The sequence below is a fragment of the Chenopodium quinoa genome, unplaced genomic scaffold, assembly GCF_001683475.1.
Source record: "Chenopodium quinoa cultivar QQ74 unplaced genomic scaffold, ASM168347v1, whole genome shotgun sequence".
Classification (NCBI taxonomy): Eukaryota; Viridiplantae; Streptophyta; class Magnoliopsida; order Caryophyllales; family Amaranthaceae; genus Chenopodium; species Chenopodium quinoa.
Genome location: NW_018743722.1, coordinates 189818 through 202910, shown reverse-complemented (window position 1 = coordinate 202910; position 13093 = coordinate 189818). Strand labels below are relative to the sequence as shown.

At 35.4% G+C, this 13093-nt stretch overlaps 1 protein-coding gene across 1 annotated transcript; it reads right to left on the bottom strand.

Annotated features, from left to right (window-relative positions):
- Positions 1-627: 627 nt before the first annotated feature.
- Positions 628-1875, bottom strand: LOC110684584. Its single transcript, XM_021861023.1, has one exon. The coding sequence runs from the start codon at positions 1873-1875 to the stop codon at positions 628-630; it is 1248 nt and encodes a 415-aa protein (XP_021716715.1).
- Between the last annotated feature and the right edge of the window lie 11218 nt (positions 1876-13093).

Genomic DNA, 13093 nt, shown 5'->3' with positions numbered 1-13093 from the left:
CGCAAAGGTACCATAGGGACAAGTAAATGTTGTCTTCTCTTGATCCATGGGATCAATCGGGATTTGGAAAAATCCCGAATATCCATCAAGAAAGCAGTAGAAGGCATGCTTTGTAAGCCTCTCAAGCATATGATCAATAAACGGTAATGGAAAATGGTCTTTGGAAGTGTTGGCATTCAATTGGCGGTAATCAATACACATACGCCAACCCGTAACAAGCCGGGTTGGGACTAATTGTTGCTTATCATTGACCATTACCGTCATACCTCCTTTTTTCGGCACTACTTGAACCGGGGATACCCAATCACTATGAGCAATTGGATAGATGATCCCTGCTTCAAGTAGCTTGGAAACCTCTTTCCTCACAACCTCTTGCATGGAAGGATTAAGCTTCCTTTGTTGTTGCCTACACGGCTTAGCACCCTCCTCTAAATTGATTTTATGCATGCATAGGGAGGGGCTTATACCCTTGAGATCATCAAGAGTATAACCCAAAGCCTTCCTATGCTTTTTCAAGACATTTAACAATGAGGAGGTTTGCTCTTCCGTGAGGTTAGCATTGACAATAACCGGGGAAGTATCATTAGCATCCAAAAAGACATACCTCAAGCCCGAAGGTAGAGGTTTCTATTCTACCTTCGGTGCTCCCTTACCATTGGAGATCTCCTCCTTCTCTACCTTGAAGATTTCATGTGTTTGGAGCATCTCTTGGTCGGTGATTGTCTTCTCTTTCTCATCAAGTATTTCTTCATACAATTGCATCTCCTTTTGATCGCCTACTTCATTCTCATTCAACAAAACATTCTCAAGTAGATCATTAGAAGCATGCATATGAGGGTATCTAAACTCATTCATCAAATTTTCAATTGTATCTATTCTAAAGCATTCATTACTAGAGGAGGGTTGTCTCATTACCTTATTCAAGTCAAATTCAATAGAATCATTGTCAACCTTCAAGGTCATCTTACCTTCTTTGACATCGATGATCGCTTTAGAAGTAGCTAGGAATGGCCTACCCAAAATTATAGGAATTCTTTCATCTTCATCCATCTCAAGGACATAAAAATCCACCGAAAAGGTGAACTTACCAACTCTAAGGGGGATGTCCTCTACTTTCCCTATAGGCAATTTTGTGGACCTATCCGCTAGTTGGAGAGTGATGTTTGTAGGTGAAAGGCTTCCCACATTGAGCTTTTTGTAGACCGAGAAGGGCATTAAACTCACACTAGCACCTAGGTCACACAAAGCCTTCCCAAAATGGATCTCATTGATAGAACAAGGAATGGAAAAACTACCGCGGTCTTGCAATTTGGTTGGTTGCTTACTAGAGAGAATGGCACTACAATTTGCGGTTAGATTAACGGTCTCAACTCCTCTCTTTCCATTCAAAAGGTCTTTTAGAAATTTAGAGTAGTGAGGCATCTCCTTCATAGCATCCACAAAGGGTATAGAAACATGCAAGCCTTTAACTACTTCTAAAAACTTTCCGAATTGGGTATCAAGCTTAGACCTAGCAAATATTTGGGGAAAAGGCAACCTCTCATTCCTAGGTTGGAGATTAAGGGGTAAAGGTGTTTGCTCTTTGGTGCTCTCCTTTTCGGGTTCCTTCTCTTTTTCCCTCTCACCCCTCTCATGCTTTTCGGCACTTCCTTCTAGAACCTCACCCTCTCTTGATGACTCATTCTGAACCTCAAGTCCTATCCCTTTATCGGAACTCTTCTCAACATTTAAATCACTCTCAAGGATCTTCCCACTTCTAGTGGTAATGGCATACATAGATTTGGGGTTGACACCTTGGCTAGGTAAAGAAGAAGAGGAAGAAGGGGAGGATGAAGAACTTGGTTGGGCAATTTGGGATATTTGGGTCTCAAGCATTTTTATGTGTTCCTTAATTTGTTTCTTTTTCTCCTCTTGACTCTTGTTGTAGCTCTCTTGATTCTTGATGAAGCTTGGAGCATGCCCATCATAGAATTCGGAGCGGCCTCAACTTGAGGAGGAGGTGTGTTAGAAATTTGGGCTTGTGGCCTAATTTGTTCAAAACCGGGAGGTCTATTTTGAGGCCTTCCATTTCCGGAACCGTGATTGGAATTAAAACGTTGTTGGTTGTTGGAATAGTGTTGTTGGTTTTGATTCAAATTGGGCATTTGGTTTGAGTAACTTCTTCCATTGTAATTAGAAGAGTTCCCCTTACTTTGGCCTTGGTTATCATAACTACCACCACTTTGATTCCATTGATTTTGATTCCAACCTGGATTTTGATTCCAACCGCGATTTTGATTCCAACCGCGATTTTGGTTTTGATTCCAATTTGGCCGCATTCCAACATTTCCCTATAGCATTAACATCTTCAACATTATCATCATCATTTTCTTGGGAAGGGCTTTGATATTCATTAATGGACATGCATTGTTCGGAATTATGGTCATAGTTTCCACATATATCACAAAACATACAACCGGGAGGCATAACATTGTAATTAGAGGGAGAAGAAGTAGAAGGATTCATACCATGGCCTCTCTTGGTAGAAGTAGAGGAAGTATTTTGAGTGCTTGATTTCATGAGCTACTCCATTTGTTTCGCCATCTTTGCCATTTGGTTGGAAAGATTTGTGATGACATTGGTTTTCTCGATGGATTGCACCGTTCCTTTGCTTGAAGTGGCTTCCCTCTCACCTTCATACCAATCCTCATAATTCCGGACCACATCTTCTATTATGCTTTCAACTTCGTCCTCTCTCTTGTTCATAATAGGGCCACCGGCCCCGGCATCTAAACTTGTCTTGCTTTGGGATGAAAGGCCTCCATAGAAAGTTTGAAGAATTTGGTAGTTGGGAATTCCATGATGAGGGCATTGTCTTTGGAGTTCCTTGTACCTTTCCCAAGCCTCACATAGAGACTCACCTCCCCTTTGGCGAAAGCTTTGAATTTTAGAACGAGCCTCGACAGTCTTCTTATGATTATAGAACCTTGCCAAAAATGTCGTAGTAACCTCATTCCATGTTGTGAGAGAACCGGGAGGAACGTCATTATTCAACCAATGCTCGGCTACTCCCATAAGAGAGAATGGAAACATCTTCAATCGAATGTACTCTTGGGTTACTCCGTTGATCTTGATGGTGTCACAATACTTGAGAAATTCTTTGAGATGCTCATGTGGGTTCTCAAACTTACCACCCGTGAATTGCCTCTTTTCTATCAAGGAGATGAAGTTAGGCTTGATTTCAAAATTGTTTGCTTGGGTAGTAGGAGCTAGGATCCCACTTTGAGAGGTATATGGTTCGGGTGCTCCAAGTTGCTTTAGTGATTTTTGATCACCCACGTTTCCTTGATCACCCATACTTTCTTGATTATGGTTATTGGCAAATGGGTTGGGATTTGAGCCTGTGGGTGATTCAATCTCCTCGCTTGAATTGGGTGAAGATGGGGTAGGGGAACTTCTCACTTCCTCTGGAAGTGGATCTTCACCTCTCTCCCTTGCTTGTCTCCTCAATTGGGTTAGAGTACGCTCTAGCTCGTGGTCTATGGACACCAAAGGCCTAGAGCTATTAAGCCTCCTGTGCATATACAAAGCTAAGAAAAAAGTGAGCACTGACAAGACACGGAAATACAACAGGAAGAAACGAATGAACTAGTCTCAACAAGAAAATATACACACAATGGAAACCGTTTCCCCTGCAACGGCGCCAATTTGACAAAGGGTATTTTAGGTCGTTACTAAGACACCTCTATCAAATGATATTTGTGGTCCTAAACATGCAACTAAACGAGTATAGAGGCAAGTTAAGGGTCGAACACAGGGAAACGATTAAGCACTGCTATCTATCTCCTAAAGTTAATCTAGTTCGGTCAAGGAAAATAGTGGATGAATTAATGACTAAAGAGTATGTAAAATTAGTTAAAATAAATGCTAGGGGTAGGGGTCGAACATGCTATGAAGTCAAAGGAGCTAGGCTTAGGGAAGTAGGTTTACATGCAAACCAAGAACCTCATACAAGGCAAAGTCAAGAGTACTCTCTAATCACCTATCGGAATTAAGAGCTTTCCTAGTTAACATGCACTTACACTATCGTCATAAGGCATGCAATACTAAGGTTAGACAATAATCAATCACCCAATGACTATTCCTAAATCACACTATCGTCATGATTTAATTCAAGTCACTCAACCACAACATGCATATGGCCATAAACATGGAGTAGCCAAAAAGTATAGGCGCAAGGAAGATTTAATTGCAAGTATCCAAACTAGCCTAGCCTATCATACATCAAATTCAAAGCATGTCTCCACCAAACCCCTAGCAATAAGAAAACTACTCACAATCCATAACCCTAACTACAATAACACTAATCAACAAAGTAATTAAGAAATTAATGAGAGAGATGATAATTTCACCAATTAAACCAACAAAGATGGGAACTTTAAGCATATAACAAAAGAATAAAAAGAAGAATACCAATAGTTTCATTCAATACCAAGTGAGATGACAAACACCAATAGAGTTCCAAAATGCTTCCTCAAAATACCTAAAGTAGCTAACATTGATAAATTGAAGATCTACACTAAGATCTATGAAAGAATTTCCAATACAAGAAAGCTAAAATATATGCTAAGAATGTTCCTCTAAAGAGTATGCTGAAAGTTTCAATATGTGAATAATGAATGCTGCCTTCTCTCTCCTCTTCTCTGCTTTTTAAATCTGATTTCAGGTTACGGACCGCAGCAGACAGGCGCGCCCGCGCGCTAGATGGTGATGCGACCGCTCCTCAAGAAGTGCGCCCGCTCAAAAATGGGTGTCACAGGATTGGGCCAGCTCAGCGCGTGCCCGCGCCCAAGGTGGCGCGCCCGCGCCTATAGTTGCGCACCCGCTCCAAACTGCTGGTTCAATGCTTCGATCCTTGCTCTGGCTCCTTGTCAATTCGAACCGCAATCAATCTGCAATTACAAAATAGGAAGGCGAAGCGTAATACAACGAAGAGGGAGGGGAGCAAAGCCTACCTAAACCAAATAAAAACACATTACGCAACACATAGGTAGACTGCTTAAATTAGGCAAAACATAACAAAAGCACACTAGGATGAACCGAATTATTGATAAAACTACTAGAAAGAACTACCCTAGGAGTGACATAAATATCAGTCATCAATTATTGAACCTTTCCTGAGGATCAAAACAAAAAAAGCCCAGAAAGTAGCCCACTTTGACGCTTTAATTTCAAAACCCCAACAACCACAAAAATTAGTGCCAACAAACCAAACTAGATTTTCCAATTCACCAGAATCCTTTTTCTCTACTGCCTCCTTTTTGGATCACTCTCCAAAAATAGATCTATCCGAACACATGAACAGAATTAATGATTTAAACATCTTTCCTAGATCCTCAAATTCGGAAAGGGAAGGGCTCCTACTAAAGCCCAATGTCAGTATGGGCTTAAAGGCCAAAGTCAAGGTAATGCATGTATAGGACCATGTGGGCCAAAAAGATAAAAATGAGAAAAAAGGCCCAATTTCAGTTAAGCCCACAAGAAGCATTTTCTCGAAGCCTAGCGGGTTCCTATTGGAGAACTTCAAGCGCGACGAACCCAGTGGAGTGAATATAGGCGGGCCTAAGGGAGAGCCTAGTGGAGTCAAGAAGGGATTCATTTCAGTCCTGGGATCTCAACTTATAAACAAAGGAACAGGCACAGGAAGAGCCCAATCTGGACAAGGCCGGGGGAAAAAAGAGAAAGAAGACCAGGGTATATGATGAGTGTCATTTATGGCACTTATTTTCCCTCTTTTAGGATGAATTTTAATCGCTTTTATAGCTCTTTTGTCTCTTTTTCTTTAGTTTTACCTGTTACTTCTGTAGTTTGTATTTTCCTTAGTTGTTTTCCTATTTTCTTGTATTTCTTAGGTTTATTTGTCTTTTTCTCTTTTATTTGTTTTCTTTTTCTTTTATTTCAAGAGATTGTTGATGTTAAAATAGATTAATGGATTTTACTTTGGATTTGTAAGGCTCAAGATACAAGTCGGTCTCTCCCTTTGAAGCTCAAATGTCAAGGAGTGAAAAATCAAAGTCTTTTACGCCATGCTCTCAAGCTGCGAGGGCATTAAAAATGGTGTTGAACCCACCGTGGAGGCCTTTGGAAAATGTCACCCCCAACATGCATCAAGTGAAGCGCATGGAAGCATCAACGAAAGCACGTGAAAGTCTTCCCCTACTCCCAGGCGCGGGCGCGCAGGAAGGCGGCGCAGAGGCACGGGGCAGGGGCATGGCCGCGTAAGAGTGAATTGCGGCGCGCAACTCTTCTCCTCCTGTTTCGTACCCATTTCATTTTGGACGTGCATGATGAGGAGGGGGCGTGCCATTTTTCGTTTTTTTAGAGAGAGAGAATGAAGGAAGAATTAGACTAGTTTTAGAGAGAGAAGCTCAGGAATTGGGGATACTTTGTCCATAGATTTTAGAGAGAGAAACTTGGTAATTGTCGATTGCTAAATTTTGATCTTCATTCACGTTAGTGTTGATCAAAGTTTTGTAAGAATTCTTTCCTCTTTGATGCAATTTTAGTGTTTGATTTTTAATATATTGTTCCATTTCTATAGTTTGTTTGATTTGATTGTTGATATTTAGATTGAAATGGTAATGTTGAAATGATTGATTAGTTTAGTTATGATTTTAAAATTTACAATGTGTAGTGAGTAGTTCTTTTGATAGGGATGTGATGGTGAAGCATGTATGAATGATAAGCTAATGCTAATTTGGGGGGTTTTTTATTGATTGGATAATGTGATTAAATTGGTTGATGGAATTTGTGCATGTATTTTGATTTAATGAGGAGTAGCTAACCTTGATTATCAAGCTAGATTGCATAGTAGTTGTTTTCAAAGAAATGAAACATTGATTTGAAAGCTATTATTATTGATTGATCTTGTTTTGCGATTTTTCTTTGAAGTCATTCATAGATACCTTTAGCCTAACCCAAGGAAATAGCTCTGTAAGTAATTTTGATTGCAAATACCATTTTCCCTCGCATTGCTTGATTGATCAATTTCCCAACAAATTAGCAAGTTTATTGTGAATGCATACGGATCCTAAATCCCTTATACTTTGATATTTATTTCTACTCTTAGCTTTGATTGTGTTGATTTTCTACTTTGATAATTTATGATTTTGGAATAACTTAACTACAGACCTTAGCTTACACCTCATTCACTTGGGTTTTGACCTCGACTTACCCCTATACTTAGGGTTGGGTTTGGTTATAAATTAGGTTTGAACGGGGGATAAATAGAAATAAATGACCTAGGTTTTTATAACACCCCGTATTTTTGAACAACTATTTTAAGTGCATTTAAATATATTAAACCTAATTTCTTATTTAAATCTCAATTTCTAATGTGAAATCTTTATTTAATTATTAAAATCGATATTTTGATTCAAGGGTCATTGTAAACTTTTGAAACCTTAATTATAATATTTTGATAAAGCAATTGAAAACTATTATTTTAAAAGGTTTTATACTTGATTTTTAATCATTTCAACTATATTTGACATGTCTGAATTGATATTAGCTTTAATGGGTGATTCCTTACGCTTAAGCGTCAATTCAATAAGTGTTACTAAATTATATGTAATTTTAATATTTAACCTATCACGATTGATACGGGTAATCATTGGTGATTCCTTGATTGAAGTGCCAATTTGATAGGTATAAAATGATTCTATGACATTTAAAGACGTTTCACATTCAATAGTATCAATATCGATATATAAAGTTGTATTGGGTAATTCCTTTATTTTTTTATCAAATTGATATTATTTATATACTATTCTTTTATTTTTGTATTTATAAAACTCATTATGATGCCTTTTATCATCTACGTCATTATAGATGAATAATAATATTGGTTTCACTTTTCTTATTTCTTTTATGTCGCTATTCTGTGAATAAAAACATTATATATTTTTGTACGTGATTTAAAATATTGTTTTCTTAATTATTATTGATATTTTTATTTAGTTTCAATAATGAAAATTATTATATCTTTTTAAAATGTTTTTTCAACTCGTCTCTCATTGCATCCCTTTCCAAGTCTAGTTTCGGGCCAACTAGACTTTAAGATATGATTGTTTATTATCTTTCTTATCCCATTCTTAAGCCTCGACTAAATATTCAATTAAGCCCATTATTGTATCTTAACTTAGGGTTTGCAAGGGAACTAATTTAGCCCATTTTCTCCTCACTCTTCACGGTAGCCACATGGCTTTACTTCTGTACATATTCCACCTAAGTAATCCACAATATTCACCTTCATTAAGCCTAATAACACCTATTAATTTGCTGCCCAAACCCTTTCATTTCCTCTTCTCATTTCACGTACAAAGAAGGCTAAAACACATCAGTTTTTCCCCACCTAAAGATGCAACAACTCACCCCTCTTCTCTCCATATTTTTCTTAGTATTCAAAGTGGGAATCAAAGGAAAATAAGAGCCTAAATTTATGTAATAATCTCTTCAAAAATTTTGCTCCATCTCTCCTTTAAACCGACCCACAAAAGAAGCACGAATTAGACTGTTCGTGTGGGTGTTTGTATGTGTGGTTGCTGCTGTTTGTGTGCCGTTCTGTTTTCCTTTTCTTCTGTTTTTGGTGGCCTACGCATCAAGGTAACTAGCATTTCTTACCTTAAATTAGAAATGCTAGCTTTTAAGGTTGGATTAATAGGTTAGAAATCATGATTAGGGTTTAGTTTTATTTTTATTTTTTTATTTTTTTTTTCAGAATTTCGTTCATGGGTTTATGGCAGAATTCTGCGTGAATTTTATTTAGTTTAATGGGTGTATATCATGTTGTTCATGCTTGGATTTGTTTGATATAAAAGCCTAATTTTTGTATGATATTCCCATGATGTTTTTACTACCTCCGTTTCATGTTTTTTGCAATTTAGGGGTATTATTTGTAAGACATAAAATATTTCAAAGTTGAAAAAAAATATGAAACAGAGTTAGTATTCAGTTTTTATATGATTTTTAAGGCATTAAAATCAGATTATAAGTGCTGCCATGTTTGAGTAGTTCACAACAATTTTTTGGAAGGTTTTACCATGATTTCTTCCCTACTATTATTAGTATCATGTTAGGCACATCCCTAATTTATAGAATCATGTTTAAGGGAAAGTGTTGGTATGATTTCTTGCCCAAAATTGAGGTTAAGTGCTGATATATAATCAGGTTTGGGAGCTGTACGAAAATGAAAAATTAGGATGTGAATTGATTAATTTTTATGTTCAAACATGAGCCAATTATGTCCTACTATGTCTTATGGTAATGTATAATGATGGGCTAAGTTAAATTATGAGCTTTGGTTGGTCTTTAAGTAATATTGTTACACATACGTACTGCTGTAACATTAGTTCATGTATCAAATAAATAGAGGTGGTTATATCTATGTTTTGCTTAATTTTCATCCTAAAAACCAAGCTTATTCGGTTCTATTACGTTTTTAGGGTGTGTACTAAAATTTGTTAAGCTTTATTTCATGTTAAAGGTTGGTTTATGGGGTGCTTTTGTTTGAGTGGTACTGCTGGAACCTTAATTGGGGGCTGTTGTGTTTATGATTTTATTTACGCATGTTAACTCTAGAATTTTATGTCCAAAATGGTTTTATATGATGCTTATTGAGTATATGAATATTCCCTAATTTTTGTTTCTCATTTGGAGCATGTTTGGTTGGGTTTTAATCATGATTTTTGGAGTTACATGTTGTTGTCCCGTTTTTATTGTTTTATAGAATTCTAGTTTGGATTATTGGTTTTATTAAATTTAATTTATGGAATTTTTATTATCTTTTAAAAATTAGTTGAATTATATTTTAAATAAGTGATGTGTGAATTTTGGGTATTATAAACCCTAAAGAAAAATATTTTGATGTGCGTTTGAATATCTGTGAGTTGTAATTGTATTGTCGACGTCGTAATGCTTTGGAGAAGAATAACACTGTCTTTAGCCTTACTTCGCCAACAGTTGTGAATGCAGTTGGTTGTTGGTTTCCGATAATTAATTATATTCCCGAACTAAAGCGATACCTTTGTGATTTAATAAGTTTAAATGTATTTAGAATTGGAGTTTCTTTAAGAAATATTATTTTTCTTATGCTATTTGAATTGAGTGTAAGACCAAGTTTGGCTTCTCTTCAAATTTCTGAGGGAAATATATTAAATTAAGTATTTTAAGTGATTTTTGAATTGTGTGTGGGGCCATATTCGGGTGTGAGGCCGAGCTGCTTCCCGATGGTTAATGAACATGCTAACTACCATGATTCCGAGTCTTAGGTAGCTCAACCTAGGTTAATTGTTGTCGTCCTGGGTTGTGTAAGACCTTTTAGACATCTACACACAACTGGGAGTTGGCTAATCTTGGACACGGTCTCTACGAGATGATCAGGAGTTCGTCATGACAAACCTTAGGAATTGGATTGCGAGGCCACTAGCATTCCCTCCATGCAGTTCTACCGTTTTGAAGGTTTTGAGTTTGAAATATTTACACTATTAAATTATTACTAATTTAAATTTTATATATTATGAATGAAATTTAGTAATTTAATGTCGACATTCCTGTTTTAAGTTTATTTGAAATATTTCATTGTATGTATGGTTTGATGGTTTTAATTTATTTCATTTGAGTTTTCAAGTTGTTTGTGGTTGTGGTTTCCATTTGTTAATTTAATTCTAAAATTTTGTATTTCTGATTTGAGGGATATTTACTAGTTGCTCCCTACTGATTGTGGAACGTTGTTATAATTTGCATGTTTCATTTGTTTATTTGATCTCTATGACGATGGGTTGGGGATTGAGAGTTAGAACCTAACTTTTAGGATTTTATGTCTTTTGTTGTTAGCTAATTATTTAAGTCTTTTGAATTTTATTTGGTTGATTTTTGTTTGGCTGATAAGGGTTGTTCTACCCTTGGCTTTTGAATGTAATTGATTGGTATATGTTTAAGTTCGTTTGTTATTTTTTTCTTTTCACTTAGTTTGCCCTTAGGTTAAACAACTTAATTTGGATTTGTGAATGACTTAGATGTGACCTTTAGACCTAGGTGAAGCTTGACTTTTTCTAATCAAAGTTAAGTAGCCTCTCGTTCAGGCATAATTCCGCTAACGTTTCCAATTCCAAAAGTACTGGGTGTTACAGTTGTTATTAGAGCAAACAGTCCTTAAACCCTCACAGAGTTGCTACAAATTCTTGAGAAATGTGTAGTTAAATCATCAAACTTGAATTCTTTAAAGCCTTGATTTTAGTGAGGGTTAATTGGGTAGGAAGAAAGGGTGCGTCTCTATTTGTTAAATGCTAGGTACATAGTGTCGACTATCTTAATTTGTGTACATGTTAGGGTATCTAGGGTTTTCTAGGTTGTTTCCAAGTTTCGAGGACGAAACTTTTATAAGGAGGGGTGATTTAAACACACCATATTTTCGAACCACTATTTTATGTGCATTTAAATCTATTAACCTAATTTCTTATTTAAATCCCAAATTGAATGTGAAATCTTTACTTAGTTATTAAAATTGTTATATTGATTTATGGGTCATTACAAACTTTTTAAACCTTAATTATAATATTTTTATAAAGCAATTGAAAATTATGATTTAAAAAGGTTTATACTTGAGTTTTAATAATTTCTACTATATTTGACATGTCTGAATTGATATTAGCTTTAAAGGGTGATTCCTTAAGCTAAAGCTTCAATTCAATAAGTGTTACTAAATTATATGTAATTTTAATATTTAACCTATTGCGATTGATACGGGTCATCATGGGTGATTCCTTGATCGAAGTGTCAATTTATTGATAGGTATAAAATGATTCTATAGTTTTGAAAGATGTTATACGTTCAATAGTATCAATATCGATATATAAAGTTGTATTGGTTGATTCCGAGAATTTGTTTATCAAATTTATAGTATTTATATACTATTCTATTATTTTGTTTTTATAAAACTAATTATGTTGCCTTTTATCATCTAGGTCATTATAGATGAATAATATTATTGGTTTCACTTTTCTTATTTCTTTTATGTCGCTTTTCTGTGAATAAGAACTTTATATATTTTTTTGCGTAATTTAAATTATTATTTTTGTAATTATTATTTTTATTGTTATTTAGTTTCAATAATGAAAATTATTATGTCTTTTTAAAATACGTTTTCAACTCGTCTCTCATTGCATCCCTCTCCTAGTCTAGTTTCGGGCAACCTAGACTTCGTTTATTTGTCGGGTTTATTTGTTTGGGAGCTGTACAAAAATGAAAATTTAGGATGTGAATTGCTTAATTTTTATGTTAAAACTTTAGCCTATTATGTCCTATTATGTTTTCTGGTAATGTATAATGATGGGCTAAGTTAAATTATGAGCTCTGGTTGGTCTTTAAGTTATATTGTTACACATACGCGATGCTGTAACATCAATTCATGTATCAAATAAATAGAGGTGGGTATATATATGTTTTGCTTAATTTTCATGCTTAAACCCAAGCTTATTCGGTTCTATTACGTTTTTAGACTGTACTAAAATGGGCTAACCTTCATTTGATGTTAAAGTTTGGTTTTTGGCGTGCTTTTGTGTGAGTGGTACTGCTGGAACCTAAATTGGGGCTTCTATGTTTATGATTTTTTTTAAGCATGTTAACTCTAAATTATTAAGTCTAAAATGGTTTTATATGATGATTATTGAGTATATATATATTCCCTAATTTTTGTTTTGCAATTGGAGCATGTTTGGTTGGGTTTTTATGAAGATTTTTTTAGTTACAAGTTGTTGTTCCGTTTTGGTTGTTCTATAAAATTCTGATTCGGATAATTGGTTTTATAAAATGAGTTTATAAAATTTTTATTATAACCGTTAAATATTACTTGAATTATATTTTAAATAAGTGATGTGTGAGTTTTTGGTATTATAACCCTAAAGTAAAATATTTTGATGTGCGTTTGAATATGTGTGAGTTGTAATTGTATTGTCGACGTCATAAGTCTTTAGCATTACTTCGCCAAGAGTTCTTAATGCAGTTGATTGTTGGTTTCCGATGATTAATTTTATTCCGGAATTCAGACAATACCTTT

Bases quoted from the DNA above. Each gene is read 5' to 3' on its own strand.
- LOC110684584 (XM_021861023.1), bottom strand. From the start codon at position 1,875: ATGCTTGAGACCCAAATATCCCAAATTGCCCAACCAAGTTCTTCATCC.